General features: G+C 52.0%; 2 protein-coding genes and 4 non-coding genes across 9 annotated transcripts; all 6 read right to left on the bottom strand.

The window, feature by feature from the left end:
- Nucleotides 1-1990: 1990 nt before the first annotated feature.
- Nucleotides 1991-5548, bottom strand: RPL13A (ribosomal protein L13a). Of its 2 annotated transcripts, none has more exons than XM_043434853.1 (8): nucleotides 5461-5548; nucleotides 4002-4074; nucleotides 3548-3613; nucleotides 3244-3345; nucleotides 2960-3045; nucleotides 2721-2780; nucleotides 2299-2421; nucleotides 1991-2106 (listed from the first exon to the last, which is right to left on the bottom strand). In XM_043434853.1, exons 1-8 carry the CDS (start codon nucleotides 5473-5475, stop codon nucleotides 2020-2022), a joined length of 612 nt encoding a protein of 203 aa, XP_043290788.1. In that variant the 5' UTR covers nucleotides 5476-5548; the 3' UTR covers nucleotides 1991-2019. The 2 variants fall into 2 exon arrangements, with proteins under 2 accessions (XP_043290788.1, XP_043290789.1); XM_043434854.1 differs by lacking the exon at nucleotides 5461-5548 and adding an exon at nucleotides 5326-5349.
- On the bottom strand, nucleotides 2554-2640 carry LOC122421823. The gene has a single exon (XR_006263632.1). It is a non-coding gene; the product is annotated as a small nucleolar RNA SNORD35 (small nucleolar RNA).
- On the bottom strand, nucleotides 2850-2920 carry LOC122421814. The gene has a single exon (XR_006263626.1). It is a non-coding gene; the product is annotated as a small nucleolar RNA SNORD34 (small nucleolar RNA).
- Nucleotides 3120-3204, bottom strand: LOC122421812. Its single transcript, XR_006263624.1, has one exon. It is a non-coding gene; the product is annotated as a small nucleolar RNA Z195/SNORD33/SNORD32 family (small nucleolar RNA).
- On the bottom strand, nucleotides 3874-3957 carry LOC122421813. The gene has a single exon (XR_006263625.1). It is a non-coding gene; the product is annotated as a small nucleolar RNA Z195/SNORD33/SNORD32 family (small nucleolar RNA).
- Nucleotides 5549-6524: 976 nt separating the features above from the next.
- Nucleotides 6525-15724, bottom strand: FLT3LG (fms related receptor tyrosine kinase 3 ligand). Of its 3 annotated transcripts, none has more exons than XM_043434850.1 (8): nucleotides 15605-15724; nucleotides 15220-15286; nucleotides 14034-14147; nucleotides 13337-13390; nucleotides 13052-13195; nucleotides 12435-12573; nucleotides 8845-9032; nucleotides 6525-6748 (listed from the first exon to the last, which is right to left on the bottom strand). In XM_043434850.1, exons 2-8 carry the CDS (start codon nucleotides 15250-15252, stop codon nucleotides 6542-6544), a joined length of 879 nt encoding a protein of 292 aa, XP_043290785.1. In that variant the 5' UTR covers nucleotides 15253-15286; nucleotides 15605-15724; the 3' UTR covers nucleotides 6525-6541. The 3 variants fall into 3 exon arrangements, with proteins under 3 accessions (XP_043290785.1, XP_043290787.1, XP_043290786.1); XM_043434852.1 differs by having other exon boundaries at nucleotides 12435-12519; XM_043434851.1 differs by lacking the exon at nucleotides 15605-15724 and adding an exon at nucleotides 15406-15597.
- Nucleotides 15725-19599: the final 3875 nt, after the last annotated feature.

The raw sequence follows: 19599 nt of genomic DNA, 5'->3' as shown, positions 1-19599 counted from the left end.
GTTCGATCCCTGAGTTGGGAAGATACCCTGGAGAAGGAAATGGCAACCCACTCCAGTACTCTTGCCTGGAGAAGAATCCCATGGAGGGAGGAGCCTGGTAGGCTACAGTCCATGGGGTCGCAGAGTCGGACACGACTGAGCGACTGCACTTTCTTCCACTTTCAGTGAGCACTGAAATGCCTGTTAAAACAAGCCATTCCCCTGTGTCTGGCCCAAGGACCAGAGTGTCCCAAGATTGCTATAGCCCAGGGGTTGAAGCTGATCTGGGACTAGAGTGCTGTTGGAGGGCGCTTTGGGAACATTCCTTCTGTTGGCCCAGAGGTTCTGATTCCCTGTATTTCTCCCACAGGATGATTCAGGTTATGCCTGGAGATTTCATTTGTCTTCTTTAATGGGGAATGATGAGCAACTCTTCACATGCTTGTTAGCATTTGTGTATCTTGTTTGGTGAAAGCCATTTTCAAATTCTGGGCCTAAGTTTTTGTTGATTGGCTCATTGTTACTGAGTTTTAAGTTTCAATCTTTAGTTGCAGCAGGTGGGATCTAGTTCCTTGACCAGGGATGGAACCCACAGGCCTTCTGCATTTGGAGCAGTCTTACCCACTGGACCACCACAGATGCCCCAATGGTGCATGTCGTTTGAAGTTCTACATTTTTAAGCCAAAATTAAATGGTTTGGGCAGCCTATTGTGCTGCTTTAACATACAGTGTCATAAGACGTAAACTCTAGGATTTCCAGTTGCTTCTGGAGGCAGCTCTGCTGGAGACAGGAGCCCCCAGGAGGGCCAGGGACGCCACCCATTTGCAAAATGATCCTGAGAAAACTTGAGCCAGTCTTGGACATTTTGTACATTAAGCAGGATAGAATGGCACAGTGTGGAAGTTATTACTTGCTCAGTGAACCAACACACACCAAATACTGCCCACCAGTCTCCAAGGGCAGCGGGAATCTAACATTGCTCCCAGTACAGATGGATATACCTTGGTCAAGCCAGACCCCTCTGCGCGTCATCGGTGCTGACACCACAGAGCACACAGAACCTCCTCAGGAAGCCTGGGTGGGGGGCCCCCCTGGGTGTTGAGAGGTGACCATGGGCTAGGTACCCTGACCCTTTCAGGGACTCATCCTGGCAGATCTAAGAGGTCTAGTTTTAATCTTAAAAAAAAAAAAAACTTCTGACTTTCTCTAATACCCCACCAATCTCTACAGTCTGGCATAGTCCAGACTGGAAAAGCCCACACGCCCCAGTGAGGGACTGGTTTTAGGAAGAGTGGCCAATTCCATACTTTGCAGCTGAATTAGGGAGACAATTCTATGTAAAATGGGCACCACCAGGCTCTACAGGCCATAAATACCCACAAACCCACAGGCATCTCAAAATCCTTGGCATGGAAAATCTCTACACCAAGGGCGACTCCTCCATGAGGCAGTTTCTGATCCACCTGTGGAAACAGCACAGCCAGTCTGATCCTCCAAGTTCCCGGCAGCCGAGAGCCTTGCTCCCCTGGGCCTGCCTCTACAGCAGACACACACTGCAAAGACGCCACATTTCTTTAACAAAATAATTTATTGGTTTTGGATCACAAAATATAGGGAAGACACGAGGGCGATGCCTGTGACCCCTTGGCTGAAACTTCTCTTCCAGAGACCCTTTTTGGGCATTCTCATCCTAACAGCTGCAGAGTATAGTGTCCGACCACAGGGGAAGCATGAGCAGACTCCCTGACGTCATGCGAATCCCTTCCAATTAAGTCGTCAGCTCAGTTCTGCCAATATTGCAACTGGACTGGTTGTTCCAACTGTTCATGTCTTAAAAGTCTCACGAACAAATAGGCTGCAGACCAACGATGCCTGCGCGGCCCCTGGACCTGCCTACACTGACTAACGCCCCTCAGCTATACCCCGTCTGCCTGTGGCACCTGCATGGCAGCCCCTGGGGGCCCCCACATCCTAGGGTGGCGATGGAGGAAGGGCAGGCCAGGCCAAGCATGAAGAATAAACAGTCAATTTTATTTGGCTCAGACTAGAAATCCGTGAGTCTTGAGGACCTCTGTGAATTTGCCAATTTTCTTCTCAATGTTCTTTTCGGCCTGCTTCCGTAGCCTCTGTGGGGCCAAAATGACAGTAATCAGTGACTGCTCCCTGGGACTATCCTCATCCCAGGGACCCAATCCCACTCCCCATCCCACAGTGGGCCTTAGGCAGAGCCTTCCAAGGGCCTAACAAAGAGATTAAGAGTTACCAGCTCCAGGGAACGTGGTGCCCCCCGCCCGGCCCCAGTACAAGCCCACCCTCACCATGAGCTGCTTCTTTTTCCGGTAGTGGATCTTGGCTTTCTCCTTTCTCTTCTCCTCCAGGGTGGCCGTTACTGCCTGGTACTTCCAGCCAACCTCATGAGCCAGGCGCCCTAGGTAGGCAAACTAGAGGGGAGGGAGAAGAAACGAAGCTGTTAGAAAAGGAGGCCAGGGTGACTAGGCGAGGGGATGAGCATCCTGTCCTAGAGACTTCCAACTTGTCAGGGAAGCCATGCTCCCTGGCAGGGCTCCCTGTTCCTGCTGGCATCAGCTGAGCCATTGGCGTTCTCGGCACTGCCCGCAGTGGCATCCGCAGACCATCGTGAGAAAAAGCCATCATCTGCCAGTTCTAGGGCCCTCAGTGCACCCCTCCTAGGAAACCTCAGAATCCCAAGGGTAACACTCAGCAACATCTGGAGACTCACCTTCCGAGTAGGCTTCAGACGCACAACCTTGAGGGCAGCAGGAACCACCATTCGCTTTTTCTGTTAGAGAAGGAGAGGGGCTTAGAGACCTGGAGTGAGGGACAGACAGGGAAGAATGCTGGCTGGGGTAGGCGTCTCAGCCGGTGCTGTTTTCACAGGGATCAAACAATGTAGGTAATTGTAGAACATCACCGACGCCAGCCACGTGGGTGCTGTCGAGGGAGCTGGGTCTTGCTCACCTTATCATAGGGCGGTGGGATCCCATCGAACACCTTGAGGCGCTCCAGAGCAGCCTGGCCCCGCTTGGTCTTGTGGGGCAGCATGCCTGTGGACAGAGGACAGCAGGCCTGCTCACTGGGGCACGTGGGGAGCCGCTGTCCCACCCAGGCAGGCAGACAGGTGGCCTCAGATGGTAGTGCATGTGGAGTCATCTCACGGTTGGGAAACTCGAACACGAGTGGGAGAAGTCTTCATCACTGGCTACCTGCCCCTTCAGCACCTGCGGTCCCTGGGCCCAGCTCACCTCGCACTGTCCGCCAGAAGATGCGGCTGGGGGCTCGGAAGTGGTAGGGGCCCCGGGACGGGTTGGTGTTCATCCGCTTGCGGAGAAAGGCCAAGTACTTCACTGGGAAGAAGGGAGAGCATGTAAGGCCTGAGTCCCCAGCCAGACCGTAACTCCTTCCATCACCACGACCCCACTTCTGAGGGCCTGCTAAGGAACTCGGACTTGCCTCTCCCACCACTAGGGGGTCTGCTTTCCAAGTCTGTGAAGCCTGAGCCCCATGCAGGTCCAGCCTCCCCAGACCTCCTCCCAGGCCCTAACTCACACTTATTTCTGTAGAAGTTGCCAGAAATGTTGATGCCCTCACAGCGCACGACCACAACCTTCCGGCCTAGAGGGAATGGAAAATGGAACAATCAAGGAGGGCAAAGGTCAAGGAAGCCAGGTGCCCAGTTACTGTCCAGAAAGGAGACCCCCTCCCTGCCTGAAACTGGCCCCTGTGCACAAACACTCAAGGAGACACCAGAATCTCCTGCCCCAAGTCACAGAGTGCTAACTGGTGGAGCCGGTCTCATGCTCAAGTTCAATTTGTTACTCCAACAAAACATGTTTTGAATTCAGAGCCCCCAACCCGGGAGGGAAGGATGCTGGCAGGTCTCAGAGCGGTGCATGGGGTTGATCTCACGGTCGTGAGACTCAAACGAAAGATGGTGATTTTTGCTCATCACTGACCTCCGAGCTCATGTCTGGTAGGAGCTGTGGGCAGCAAGCTGACTTACCCAGAAGCACCTGCTTGGCCACAATGGCCGCCAGGCGACCCAGGAGATGGCCTCGGCCATCGAGCACCAGGACCTGTTGGAGACAGGTTGAAGAGCTCAGAAGGGCTCAAAGGCACCCACAACTTTGACTGCCCACCTCAACCAATTACTCTTCTGCATTAGTTCACTTACCTCCCAGAATGCCTGCTAACCAGATATCAGACCCAAAACTAGAACTTAAGGCTCACTTTAGAGATGGCCAAGAAAGCAAATGACTGACTCAGGATTTCAGTGGGCAGGTAAGATACAAAATAAACCAACCCCTCACATTTCAGCTGCTTCAAGGGCAGGCATCTTTATCTCCAGATTATGTTCCATGGTCAGAGAATGAGCTACAATATGAACCAACACTGATCACCCAGTTAAAAGAACCAGTAATCTGGATGCAACCTGTAGAACCTGGACAAAATCTGATTCTGTTCTGATCTCAAAGGTAGCTTTCTAGTGTGAGTATCAAAGCAAACAGGTTCAGAGGCAGTGAAGCTAGGTAGGGTAGTCAAAAGCCCAAGCTTCCTCTGGTATTGACTAGCTCTGAATCCTCAGGCAAGCTTTAACGGCTCAAATACTAATCTAATCCTTGGCTTCTTTTCAGAAGTCCCAGCTCTTACCAAGTGTATGTTATGTGAACGCAGGGACCCATGTTCGGAGCTCTACCACTTCCCTGGCTTCAAACTTAATTTTCCTTCCTGAACCACAGACCCCATCACATGTACACCCCTTCCAGAGCCACTCCCTCCCTTTATCAGCAACACGTTACACAAGGAGCCAGAGAAGAGTCAGTGGTAAGTTTCTGCATTCCTTGAGGGTCTCTGGCTGATTAAGCAATTAAGAATGTCTCAAGGATCTGGAACATTTCATTCAGTCCAGTTTCTAACACCAGCAGATTAGATCCATCTAATCCCAAAAGAAAGCAATTTGTGCCTGCCCCATATGCAAGAGATCTCCCAATCCACAACAAAGGTTTCGTGCCAAATTACCCCCTGCTGCACTTTCACGTGGCCGAAGCAACCGGCGCCTGGGCAGGGCGGAAATACCCTCCATTTTGGCCTACTCCCGGCTTCTCACCATCCCCAGGTGGCGTAGCCGCCTTCAGCATGCTTTCCCATTGCTGGGGACACACCAGTTCAATTCCGCCAAAATCTAAATAAATGAGGCCTAATTTTAAAATAACTCTTCTTGTGTAGGAAGCCCCGATGACTGCCCCTCGAGGAAAAAACGATGCCGCATTCTTAGCCAACCCAGAGCGCAAAAACTGCCTTATATTCCCGTTTTGGATTTCTCTTACCCCGAAAGCTTTCTGCTTTGCTCAGTTATCGTCCTTAAGTTCCACAGCACACTTACGAGAGAAAAGAGGTCCAACCCCGGTCCGGCCTGGACCCCACCCGGCCCCACGCCGCCCCGGCCCGCGCGGAGCCTGTACCTGCCCCTCCGCCATCTTCGGCAGCCGCCTGGGAAAGAAGGAACCCTAGACGCAGGGTTTCTTATCCCTTGAAACAGGGGCGGAAGAAGTGACGCAACACGGCCGCTTTCTGTCTTCTCATTGGCCAGAGTGTCAGGCGCGTGCGCAGAAATGCCCCACCGGGAGGCGGGTCATCTTCCGACTGTCCAATCAGTATCGTTCCCATCGAGCCTAAGCGGCCATGGCTGAGCCGGGCGAGATCACGTGGGGTAGGAGGCGGCTCTACGGGGGCGGAGCTCTCCAGCCTCTTCTGCAGTCTTCTTGAGGGGCTGGTAAGCCTCGCGTGAGTTGCCCGCTGTTTGCAGATGGGCGGGGCCAGAAATGCTGGAGGAGAAGCAGTTACCCCCTGAAGCGATGTCGCGCTGCAGGGCACGTGGTGGCCTGCAGGGGGCAAGGAGGGCTTGCCCTTCAGCGCTCCGCTAAGGCTTAGAGATCTGAATTCCAGTGCCTGTTTGACTTGTGATCTGACTAAACCCCTGGCCCTGTATGGGCTTCAGTGTCCGCACCTGGTAAATAGGTGAAGATAGTCTTCCGCTTGAGAGCTGACGTATGAAGGAATGACTTCTAGATGCCTGAGTGCTTCTCACTTTCTGGATTTTGTGGACAAAGCCTTTGCCTTGACAGTGTCCCTTGACTGGGATGCCGACCCGCCCCCCGTTTTCTAAAATCTGGCTTGAGTCCTTCCCTTTAGAGCACCTCCCTGATATCTCTCAGGCTGGCCTCAGGTACAGACTGGGGGCTCCCACAGGCTACGCCTACGCCACATGCATTAGAGCGTGTGTCCTCGTGTACTGGGGCTCTGTGGGGCCGACGTCTTCTCCCCTCTGGACCAGGAGTCCTGAGAGGACGGGGCTGGTTCCGACTCACGTCTGGGTCCCAGCATTGCCCTGGTCTGGCTCTGGGCCCCGGGAGGACTCCGAAAATAGGTATTGAATGAAACATTGCATTAACTTAAAAACCAAACCCGAATCCAAACCGTCCCATACACACACCGTGTCCCATCCACAGACAAACCTGGCCAGTGCTGGTAGAAAATGATGATTTATATACAATTTCCTGGGGACAAGGGCTTTGTACAAAGGGGGGAAGGGGGAGCCGATGGTGGGTGCTGGCGTTGCCTCCATCCCGGGGGGACAGTGACAGGAGCAGTGTGGCCAAAGAAAGGACCAGGTTCTAGCTGACTTCCTCCAAGTTCCGACTCTGTGTCCGCAGGCAGGTGACTGCTCTCTCTGGGCCTCAGTGTCCTCCGCTGTAAAATGGGATGATAGATGACTCACTGAGCTGTTTGAGGTTCCACGGACAGAGGAGAGGAAAGTACCAACCTCAGGATACAAGCTCAAGTACAGACTCAATGTCTGAAAACGACTCCATTCACCGTGAGCACTCTATGTGTTTGGGCATTGCTGTCCAAGAAAACTGCGCAATGATGGAAACGTTTTAGATCTGTGCTTTCCAAGACAGCTCTTGAGACCAGCCCCATGTGAATGCTGGGCATTCCTATTGTGACCAGCAAAACGGAGGAGCTTAGTTTTTCATTTCACGTAAGTTAAGCTTCAATTAATAGTGTGGTTGTTGGGAGCGTGGGCAAACAGGGTATGAAAAGGGACAAGGATAGGAGGAAAATTTCTCAATCGAAAATTATATCTCAAAAACAAAAAGTAATAAAAAGTACTGTCCAAAAGAAATGCTGAAATGAAAAAAATCACTGAATTTAGAAACTGTTCCTTGATCCAGTTATTGGCAAACTTTTGTAGGTTTCAAAGAACTTGAGTATAGGAATCTACTTACACAACTGTAAGTTTCATGGAATCTTAAAACAGATCAAGTATTTCTAATAAAAGTTTCTCATATGAATTGAGATGCACTGTGAGCGTCGCATTACACATTGGATTCTGAAAACTTGGTATGAAAACAAGAATGTAAAAATACCTCAATGATTTTTAAAGTATTGATTGTATGTTGAGATGACAAGATTTTGGATACACAGGGTGAAATAACATAAATTCTTTAAGGTAATCTGTTTGTTTTTACTTTTAAAAAGATGCATTGGCACAATGTGGTAAATCAGCTATACTTCAATTAAAAATTAAAAAACAAAAAGATGCGGATACCAGAAAATTTAAAGTCATATGTGTGGCTTGTATTCTATTTCCTATGGACAGCGTTGCTCTAGGAGGTTTTTCGTGGTCCTTTCACTTAACCTCCTGACAACTCTAGAGTAAAGGATGATTATGGGTCTTTTGTACAGATAAGGAAACTGAGGCAGAAGAGTGAAAGGCACGGATGCTGGAATCAGAGGGCCCAGAGTCAAATCTTGGCTGTCACTCAGGAGCTGTGTGACTTTCGGCAAAAAATTTACCTCTCTGAGCCTCGGTTTCCGCCGAGGGGAAATGGGGATAATAAGGGCACCAGTTTCTCAATTAAGTGAGTTAATTTGTAGAAAGCTCCAGCACAAGGCCTGAGGCACTGAGGCACTCAACAGGTGAGCGATTGCTGCCAAATGTTTCCTTTAGGTGCTTGGGTAACCCACGGCCCCTCCCAGCCTTTCTCCCTCAGGGTACCACCTACAACCCCCAAACCATTCCCAGGTTCGCCTCAGGGGCTTCTTGCTTCCCCGGGGTAGGAAATCCCAGCTTCCCTTTCTTACCTTTGAGGTCTAGATGTTCCAGTGCCGTTTTGTTTTTTTTCACCCCACCCCCAGACTGGACAAAGTTGCTACAATACCCTGAGCTTTTTCATACGTGGAAGGCTTTGCAGAGCCTGCTCCTGGAGGCGGCTCTCTCCTGGCTAGTAGACTCCCATATTCAAATACCTCCCCGCCCCACTGAGCTTCTCTGTCTTTCCAGAATGCTGGACTGTTCCTCCTCCTCCCAGATTCCCCACTGGGCCAGACCCAGAGTCCTTTGCCTGTGCCACCTTCCCTTCCCTGCTGTCCCCCACCCCCGACCCCACCAAGCCTGTCACCCTCCAGCCTTGTCCCTCCTGACCCCTGACTCTGCCTGTCCCCTCCTCTCCACCCCGTGGTCCTGTCCCGGCCCCTGCTCAGACCTTCCTCTCTTCCTGGACGCTCACCCGGCCTCCTCCTCGGCCTCCAGTCTGTCTGTCCCAGTCTGTCCCCCTCCATGGTCCCAGAGGGGTCTTTTTACATCCAGAGCTGACCCACCGCTTCCCTGCTCCTGTTCTGTCATCCCTCACCCCCATGGCCCTCACACCAACACAGGGTCCTCCAGGAGACAGAGCATCCTAGGGATGGGAGGGGCAGGGTACCATGGCCCCCATGGAATCCGCCACCTGCGGTCGCCCCCTGGACCCTCTCCACCCGCTCTGCGCACCCCGCTGGCTCACCCGCTCCCCAGGGTAGGGTGTCCTCCGTCTCCTCCTCCGCCAGCACAGGCACCAGGCAGCGGCCAGCAGCAGGAGGGCCACCGGCAGCAGCAGCAGCAGCAAGAGGAGCAGAAGAGGGGACTGAGGGGCCGGCAGGGATGTGGCTCCCAAGGCCCCAGGACTCCTCGGGGGCAGCAGAGTTGGGGAGTCTGCCAGGAGAGAGGTCAGGTGACTGAGAAGAAGGACCAGGCCAGGGAAGGGAAAGAAAGGCCTGCCTGGTGCTGGCTGTGTGACCTGGGGGAGGGGGCGGGGGTAGGCTGCGCACTTCTCTGGGCCTCAGTTGCCTCATCCATAAAGTGGGTATAATTATTATACAGAATTCATAAGTTTGTCACAAAGATTAAATGAGTGAATATACAGAAAGTGCTTAGAACAGTGCCTAGTACGTAGTAAGGTTGCATTTTATTGATTTTTTTAAAGTCACTAATAGGACTTCCCTGGTGGTCCAGTGGTTAAGAATCCACCTGCCAATGCAAGGGACATGGGTTCCATCCCTGGTCTAGGAAGATTCCACATGCCACAGGGCAACTAAGCCCCTGGGCACAACTGCTTAACCCATGCCATAGAGCCCATTCTCCGAAACAAGAGAAACCACTGCAATGAGAAGCCTGCACGCCAAAATTAGAGAGTAGCCCACAATGAGAGCAGCAACAAAAACCCAGCGAAGCCAAAAATATATTAAAAAAAATAGTCACTAATAACTTTTTAAAATTGGTATGCTTGTTTACTTGTTTAATCAGACCCTACACATTTTAAAAAATGTTTTATTATTTACTTTTATTTGTTTATTGACTGGGTGGCATTTGGGATCTTACTTCTCCAGCCAAGGATCAGACTTGTGCCCCTTGCATTGGAAGCTCAGAGTCTTAACCACTGGACTGCCAGGGAAGTCCCAGTAAGTCTTTATTTCAAATATATCATTTTGCTTGTTTTGGCCTCAGGGCACACACGATATTAGTTCCCTGACCAGACCAGGGATTGAAACTAGGCCCCCAGCAGTGGAAGTGCAGAGTCCTAACCACTGGACCACCAGGAAATTCCCTGCATTTTATAATTGGACAAACGTGTTTATTGCTTACCTATGGATTTATATATTCATCTTCTTCCCCCAGGAGTCTATGAGCTCCAGGAGGGTGACAGGAGACATCGCCAGAACCTAGTACTTGTTGTTGTTGTTTAGTCTCTAAGTCATGTCCGAGTCTTTGTGACCCCAAGGACTGTAGCCCACCGGGCTCCTCTGTCCATGGGGTTTCCCAGGCAAGAATACCTGAGTGGGTTGCCATTTCCTTCTCCAGGCACCAGGGATCAAACCCCAAATCTCCTGCATTGGCAGGCAGATTCTTTACTGCTGAGATGTCAGGGAAGCCCAAATAGTTTAATTTACATAAATTAAATATCTGAGTGAATGGACAGATAATAGAACAATAAAAGATACACTGTATGAAGCCATGATGGCTCACAAGGCCCCACATGAGCTGGCCCCCTTTATTCCCTCCGTACCCTCACTCCACACCTTTTCCCCTTTGCTTACTTGGCCTCAGCCACTGGGGCTCCCTCTTGATTCCTTAAATAGGGAGGTGGGTTTCTGCCTCAGGACCTTTGCACTACCTGTTCCCCTGTTTGCAACTTTCGGTGACTTTCCAGCCGACCACTTCAAGCCATGATTCCACCACCCTGTTTTAATGTGCCTGCATAGGACTCATTACACTCAAGACACTTTCCTGTTTGTTTATATGTTTACATGTTTATCATGTCTCCCTGACCTGACAACCTGCTGACTAACCTGTCAGCAGGTTAGTGCCCCATGGACACAAACTTGATCTTGTTCTGTGCTGTGTCTCCAATGCCAAGCATCAAGGAGATGGTTAGTAAAACTTAGTTGAATGGATAATTAGTGATGCATGTAAATATGAACAGCAAACAGTGGTTAAGTGGTTAAGAATCCGCCTTAAAATGCAGAGGATGCTGGTTTCATCCCTGGTCAGGGAACTAAGATCTCACATGTCGAGGGACAACTAAGCCTGCATACCAACCGAAAGCCTGTGTGCTGCAATGAAGACCCAGCACAGCCACACACACACACACAAAGCTTTAAAAAAAAAAAGGATTTCCCTGGTGGTGCAGTAGATAAGAATCTGTCTGCTAACGCAGGTTCAGTACATGCTGCAGGGCAACTAAGTCTGTGTGCCAAGACTACTGAGGCCCTACCACCTAGAGTCTGTGCTCCCCAACAAGAGAAGCCACCACAATGACATGTGTACACACCGCAAGGAAGAGGAGCTCCCGCTTGCAGCAACCAGAGGAAGCCCGCGCACAGCAACAAAGACCCAGAGCAGCCAAAAATAAATAAATAAATTACTTTTTAAAGGGCTCTTTGTGATTGAAATAATTATCTTAAAAATTATAAAACTATGAGAATTAAATTCAATAGCATTACTGGTTGCCAGGGGATGGAGGTGGGAGTTCTGGGATGGGGATCAAATTACGCAGACTCAGGGATTTCCCTGGCAGTCCCGTCCAGTGGTTCAGGCTCCTAGCCTCTATTGCACAAGGCACGGGTTCCATCCCTGGTTGAGGAACTAAGATCCTACAAGCCGTGTGGTACAGCCGGGAAAAAAATTTTTCTTCATACGATGCAGTCCTAATCCCTAGTACCTCGGAATGTGACCTTATTTGGAGATCAGGTCTTCAAAGATGTGATCAAGTTAAAATGAGATTGTTAGTGGTGGCCCTAATACAATATGACTGGTGTCCTTATAAGAAGGAGAAATCTAGACACAGAGATATGTGTGGGGGAGAGCACCACGAACATGAAAATGGCCATCTACAAGCCAAGGGAGACAATTGAAACAGATCCTTCCCTCACAGCCCTCAGAAGGAGCCAGTCCTGCTGACACCTCAGTTATAAGAAGATGAACTTCTCCTCTTTAAATTACTTTGGTTGGTGGTACCTTGTTACAGCAGCTAATAGACACTACTTACTACACACACATGCAGTTATGCAGTTATGCATACATAACTGATAAACTCTGAATAAACTCTGTGGATTGCACCCATGTCAATTTCTTGTGCTGTAATTAACATTACTAAGCAAAATGGACCACTGGGGAGGCTGGGTAAAGGGTGTCCAGGACCTTCCTGTATGTTTCTTTGCCCCTTCCTGTGAATCTGTAATTATCCCAATGTAAAAAAGTTTTAAAAATAAACCCACCTATAGCATACTAAAAAATAACAAACATTAAGAATCCTGAAAAATAAGTGAGTTTACCTTTTTTTTTTTAACTTTTTTAAACATGGCTATAAGAAAATTTACACTCAAACATGTGACTCTCATTCTGTTTCTATGGGATAGAGTTGCCTCAGAGAAACAAGCAAGGCTGGTTACTCCCTTCTTAGAGACAAGTAAACGGAGGCCCAGAGGGGGATGAGCTTGGGGAAACAGGCCCGAAGTCACACAGCCCATGGGAGCCCTGAGTGGACTGGGTAAGGGACTGTAAAAGTGGGAGAGGAGTTGGTGGGGCGGTGGGCTTGGAGGCGGTGGGAGGCTTTACCCGGCTGACACTGCAGTTCCAGGCACCGGGAGAAATTCCGGTGGGTGATCCAGGGCTTCAAGGCCTCCAGCTGCTGGTAAGTGTCCTGCAGGAGGTGGGAGATGTTGGCCTGGACGAAGCGAAGACAGCTGGGAAGGGGCTGGGGGCAGGGGAGGGAGACGTCACCACAGCATCACCCCCAGCGTCACCTCAGGTCAAGGGTGAGGCCTGGGTCTCGTGGAGGGTCTGGACCCTTGCTACCCCTGGTTGCTAGGGGGAAGCATCCTTAGCAACGCCCTCTAGCAAAGGGGACCCAGTCAGACCCAGATCAGGAGGGTGTTTAGATTTCCCTCCTTCTCCCTGTTGCTAAGGGTAAGAACCCCTTAGCAACATTCTTCAACAGTGCCTGGGAAATGAGCAGAATTGATGCCTTGGGCCCTTACCCCTGGGCATCCTCCAGTACTTAAAGAAGTGTCACTTCCCACACCAGACCCCAGCAGGTCTGAGGTTCCAGCTCCACCTCCCTCGGGGTGCTCCCAGTCAAGGAGAAAGCTCCAGTAAGGCCTAGCAGACCTTTGCTGCCAATCCCTCGGAAAGCATCAGGCTCCCCGCACTTATCCCCCAAGCTCAGGGCTGACCTGGAAGGCACATGAGGTGACAAAGTGTATCTCGGTGTTGACATCCTCCAGCAGTTTCTCCATCTCCGACCCAGCCACGGTCTTGAGCCGTCCCATCCAGCGCTGGGCCAGGACCAGACGCCAGAACGCCCCGCAGAGCTTGTCCTGGGGGGGAGACCACCCAGGCTCTGGGTCCCGCGGGTGGGCAGAGGGGGCTGGGGGCCAGGACTCCTGGGTCCCGGGCAAGGGGGTGGCCTAATCTCTCCTTCCCACCTCCATCCTGGGCCCCTCCCGTCTGTGACTCACGTCCTGAAGATTGGAGGCAACAGTGACGGGGTAATCTTGAAGCAGGTACTTGGACTGCGGGAGAAAACGGGGTCAGGCCTGCGCAGACAGGAGGAAACAAACTATGGGGACCCAGAGAGAGGGGGCGGGGACCCACTGAGAGGGGGCAGGGACCCAGAGAGAAGGGGGCGGAGTCCCAGAAAGGGGGCGGGGACCCAGAGTGAGGGGGTGGAGACCCAGAGTGGGGGGGGGCTGTCCCAAAGAGAAGGGGGCGGAGTCCCAGAGAGGGGGCGGGGACCCAGAGAGGGGAGAGGTGGGGACTCAGAGAAGAGACAGAGACCCGAGACAGGGGGCGGGGACCCAGAGTGAGGGGGCGGGGACCCAGGGTGAGGGGGCGGGGACCCAGAGTGAGGGGGCGGGGACCCAGGGTGAGGGGGCGGGGACCCAGAGAAAAGGGGGCGGGGACCCAGAGTGAGGGGGCAGAATCCCAGAGGGAGGGGGCGGGGACCCAGAAAGAAGGGGGCGGGGACCCAGGGTGGGGAGATGGGGACCCAGAGAAAGGGGGACAGAGACCCATAGCGAAGGGAGCAAGGATGGAGGGACAGACGACAGAAGGGAACCCAGAGGGAGGAGGCAGGGGGCCACAGAAACTTTTGACAGGGGGAAGTCAGACCCAGAGACAGCACCTAGAGCGCGGATTGGGAACAGGGACGCTCACCAGCTTGCCGATCTTGATGGCAAAGGTGGAGGAGATGGGGCTGTGGCGGAAGGAGCAGTCGGGGGTCCCTTGGAGGCCAGGGCTGAGCAGTAACAGCAGCAGCAGAAGGGAGGTCTGCGGGCGGGCAGGGCGGGGGCTCCATGGACTCCACACACGGCCCCCTCCCTCGTGGAGGCTGCCCCCTGCAGACCCCTGTTCTCTCTTCCCTCTTTTCCCTTTCCAGCTTTCCCACTTCTCAACCCCTTTTCCGCTTGGCTCCTGTGTGCCCACCTCCGACCATCTTTCCCTGTATCTCTCTCTGCCTCTGGACACGTGCTGAACAGTTTTCACCCTCCTCTGCCCCGCTGTCTGTCTCACCTCCCATCTCCGCACTTCAGCCCATCTCTCTCCACTTCTGCTCACCTCTGCCCAGGATTTTCTCATCTCTGCCCATTCCTCTGTCTTTTCATGCTCATCTCTCCTGTTTCTCCCTAGATCTGAGTCCTATCTTCCCCATTTGCCCCCACCTCCCTACTTCTTCCCTCACCCCTGTCCATCTCACCCACTTCTGTCCATGCCAGCTCTGTCCATCTGCCCCACCTCTGTCCACCTCCCCCCACCTGTGTCAATTTCCCCTACCCCTGTCCATCTCCTCATCTCCCCACCCCTGTCAATCTCCCCCACCCCTGTCAATCTCCCCCACCCCTGTCCATCTCTCCCCACCTCTGTCCATCTCCCCCACCTCTGTCCATCTCCCCCCACCTCTGTCCATCTCCCCCACCCCTGTCCATCTCCCCACCTCTGTCCATCTCCCCACCCCTGTCCATCTCCCCCACCCCTGTCCATCTCCCCCAACTCTGTCCATCTCCCCCCAACTCTGTCCATCTCCCCCACCTTTGTCCATCTCCTCACCCCTGTCCATCTCCCCCACCCCTGTCCATCTCCCCCCAACTCTGTCCATCTCCCCCACCTCTGTCCATCTCCCCCACCCCTGTCAATCTTTCACCTCTGTCCATCTGCTCACTCCTGACCACCCCAAGTCTGTCCATCTCCCCCGAACTCTGTCCATCTCCCCCGAACTCTCTCCATCTCCCCCACCCCTGTTCATCTCCCCACTCGTGTCCACCGCAACTCTGTCCACCTCCCCTCTCAGCTCTGCCCATCTTGACACTGCCATTCCCCCACCTTAACCCCTAGGGATACGCACAGTTGGGCTCCAGGCTGGCGCCAGCACTATCATTTCTGCCGGGGGCCCTTCATGCCTGTGGCCGGATCTTGGAAGGGACAGAAGAGCGAGTCTCGGACCCCCACACCCCAGCCCCTTCCTTGCCCGCCCCTTCACCTCCCCGCCCCTCCCTCGGTCCTTTGATGTGGCTAAGTTTCCGCCTCCTACTCTATAGGGCTTCCTGCGTGAAGCACAGTTACGGTGAAAACTCCTCATCTCCCCTTCTAAGAACCCCGACGTCCGGTGCCCGCAACTCTGCGCAGGCCAGGGACCCAGGAACCCGACCCCCAGCTGTCTGCGCTCAGCTCCAGGAGGGGGACCCCGGCCCCGCCCTTCGGGGACCCGGAGTCCATTTCTCCTCACGCACCAGGCTTGCCCCAGCTGGGTGTGGAAGGGGCCACGCCGGGTGACAGCCAGAGAGCGAAAGTGAAAGAAAATTTTGGGGGGAGAGTGAGCTGGGGTGGATCGGGCTGGTGCAAGGGGCGCCACCTGGTGGTGACAGGTGGCAGCTGATGCCGCAGTGGGCGCTTTAGCGGGACTTAACGCTCAAGGGGTCTGAGCTTGGGTTGATAGCCCGGGTGGGACACAGTGAATGTGGCGCCGGGGGTCCAACGTGGATCTGTCTCTAGCTAGAATTAACGCAGCCCGGGCAAGGAGGCGGTCACCCTGAGCCCTTCACCTTTGCTTTGAAACCCCACCCCCACTCTCCAACCCCCATCTCCTTCCACAGGGAGATAAGTGAGAGCTCCATCCTTCCAGGTGTTTCGGCCCAAAGCCTTGGAGGGGACCTGTGACTCTGCCTCTCACTGCCCATTGACAGTCCAATCCATCAGCAAGTTTGTTGACTGATCATCAGAATGTACTCACCCTACCAGCCTCCCTGCCTCAGTCCTCACTTGCCTGTCTGTTCTCCACGTGCAGCCTGAGGGAGCCTGTGAAGAGCTAAGTCCCCTCACCTCTCTCCTCTGCTCCACGCTGCCCCCCACCCGCACACCTGTCACACGAGTCCAAGTCCTCATTGTGGCCTAGACAGACCTGGCCTCTCCTCCTGCCTCTCTCCAGTCCGGCCACACTGGCCTGAGGCAGGCACATTCCTGCCCCAGGGCCTTTGCACTGGCTGTTCCCTCAGTCGGGAATGCCCTTCCCCCAGATACCCACATGGCTCAACCTGATCTCATTCAGGTCTTTGCTCAAGCACACAAGGCAAAGGCGAGCTGCAACTACTGAACCCGCCTGCTTCAACTGCTGAAGCCTGTGTGCCAGGAGCTCATGCCCTGCAACAAGAGAAGCCACCGCAATGAGAAGCCCGCACGCCGTAATGAAGAGGAGCCCCCGTTTGCCTCAAGTAGAGAAAGCCAGAGCATGGCCATGAAGACCCGGTACAACCCTCCCCCCAAATTTTTTTTTTAAATACACAAGGCAAAGCCTTCCCCAACCACCCTTTTTCAAGTTGCAACCCCTCCCAGCACCCCACTCATCCGAGCTTTGCTTTCTCCCTTGTCACTTATCACCTTCTGACACACCACTGCAGTTTATTTATCTTCTTTATTGTCAGTTGTCCCCATTAGGACTTCAACTCCAGGATATGTTTATCCTGCTGGATCTCCAGCACCTAGAACCATGACTGGCGCACAGCCCGTGCTCCATCAATATTTGTTAAATGAATGAACAAAAGGATCCTGGCCCCCTCTGCGTTGTTGTCATATACTGGAAATTGCACCTGGTCTTGGGCTGTTTCTCGGGTGACAACCTCTAACTTCCTGGAACTTCCAGATAGGCGTCTTTGTTATTAAGAGGGGTTCCCTGACCACACCTGAGTTTACACTAATGAGGTGACTCAGGATGGGGGCTGGGCAGGACCAGAAAGACCAGTCACGTGACTAGAGGGCTGGAACTTCTCACTTCCAATCTCCAACCTCTCACCTTCAACTTCCAGGGAAGGAGGCAAGAAATTGAGTTCAGCTTCTGTCTTCAACTTCACATGGCTTTTTGCTCTTCTCTCTGTCCTCTCTTTTGTCTCTCTTTTTAGATTATTTATTTTTTGTTGCACTGGCTCTTCATTGCTGCATGGGCTTTTCTCTAGCTGCAGAGAGCGGAGGCTCCTCTCTAGTTGCGATGTGGGGGCTTCTCACTGTGGTGGCTTCTTGTTGCAGAGCATAGGCTCTAGGGCACTTGGGCTTCAGTAATTGTGGCACATGGGCTCAGTATTTGTGGCTTCTGGGCTCCAGAGCACAGGCTCAATAGTTGTGGCTCACAGGATTTGTTGCTCCGTGGCATGTTAAGACTTTCCCAGACCAGGGATGGAACCCGTGTCCCCTTGGCAGGTGGATTCTTTACTACTGAGCCACCAGGGAAGTCCTCTTTTGTCTCTTATAAAGAAACTTGTATTTAGACGCAGGGTCTACTTGGATAACCCAGGATATCTTATCTTGAGATCATTAACTTACTTCCATCTTCAAGGATGACTTTCCAAGTAAGATCACATTCATAGGTTCCACGGATGAGGAAGTATTTTGGTGGGGCCATCATTGAAACCACTAGTTCCTTCAAAGCTGTTTCAAACCTCTGGGCCTTTCCACATGATGTTTCCTCCGCCACGGATGCTCCCTGCCCGCCCTCCCCTCCACCCCCCCACCCCCAACACACCTTTCTAATTAGATGCTCATTGCCCTTCAAGGCTCAATGCAATCACTATTCATTAGGGAAATACAAATCAGAACCACAGTGAGATTACCACCTCACATAACTTGTTAGGTTGGCTAACAGGTTATGACAGAGAGGGCAAGGTCCTTGGTGGCCTAGTGGTTAGGATTTGGTGCTTTCACTGCTGGGGCCCAGGTTCAATCCCTGGTCAGGGGACTGAGATCCCACAAGCCAGGCAGCTCAGCCAAAAAAAAAAAAGAGAGAAATGTTGGAGAGGGGATTGTGAAGCAATGTAAGTTGGTACAGCCACTATGGAAAAAAGTGTGAAGGTCCCTCAAAAATTAACAAATAGGGACTTTCCTGATGGTCCAGTGAGTGTGGGTTCAATCCCTGATCAGGGAACTAAGATCCTATATGCCAGGCAGTGTGGCAAAAAAAAAAAAAAGATTGGATTATATACTGAGAAGTAGCTGACAGTGGATCTTTTGTCCTCACCACAAATAGATGACAGATGTGTTAATTAACTTGACAGTGATAATCATTTCACAGTGCATAAGAAATCACATTGTAGAACTGAAATACTGATATATACAATGTTTGTCAATCGTACTTCCATAAAGCTGGGGGGGAAACTCAATGAGAATTGCAGTTGCCTTGGGGCGATTCCTGCCATCTCTCTCATCTTCACTTTCTATACAGACAGACACACACACACTCAAGTTGGGAAAGGTGTCTCCTTTGGGCTCCGAGTGCCCCAAACTGCTTCTACTGCTACTGTACTTTACCTGTCACCTTAGATCATGTCTGTGTGTCTTTCAACCTGAGCTGAGCCTACCTCTCCTCTGTTCACAGACTCTCTGTGGCTCTCAAGTGCCCTTGAGACAAATTCCCAGTCCCTGTTGACATCTTGATTTTATTTTAAATAATTTTTTTAAAATTTGATTGTACCACATCCTAGTTGCAGCTTGTGGGATCTAGTTCCTTGATCAGGGATTGAACCCGGTCGCCCTGTATCAGGAGCTTGGAGTCTTAGCCACTGGACCACCGGGAAGCCCTGACACCTTGCTTGGTTTTGGCTTAGTGAGACCCACTACAGACTCCTGACCTCGGGAGCTGTAAGATAATACGTTTGCATTGTTTTATTTAAGCCACTATCTTGTGGTCGCCCTTACAGCACTGACAGGAAGTGAACGCGCCTCTCATCCACTACATGAGCTCATGAGGCTAAGCCGTGTCTTGTTCATGGCTGTCCCGAGCACGCCACTCACAGCAGGCTCAACTGATTTTTGCTGACTGACTAGATGGCTGTCTTTTTTTTTTTTTTTAATTTTTTTTATTAGTTGGAGGCTAATTACTTCACAACATTTCAGTGGGTTTTGTCATACATTGATATGAATCAGCCATAGAGTTACACGTATTCCCCATCCCGATCCCCCCTCCCACCTCCCTCTCCACCGGATTCCTCTGGGTCTTCCCAGTGCACCAGGCCCGAGCACTTGTCTCATGCATCCCACCTGGGCTGGTGATCTGTTTCACCATAAATAATATACATGCTGTTCTTTCGAAACATCCCACCCTCACCTTCTCCCACAGAGTTCAAAAGTCTGTTCTGTACTTCTGTGTCTCTTTTTCTGTTTTGCATATAGGGTTATCGTTACCATCCTTCTAAATTCCATATATATGTGTTAGTATGCTGTAATGTTCTTTATCTTTCTGGCT

The sequence above is a fragment of the Cervus canadensis genome, chromosome 18, assembly GCF_019320065.1.
Source record: "Cervus canadensis isolate Bull #8, Minnesota chromosome 18, ASM1932006v1, whole genome shotgun sequence".
Classification (NCBI taxonomy): domain Eukaryota; kingdom Metazoa; phylum Chordata; class Mammalia; order Artiodactyla; family Cervidae; genus Cervus; species Cervus canadensis.
Note: the sequence above shows the minus strand (reverse complement) of the source record. Positions and strands in the feature narration are given on the sequence as shown.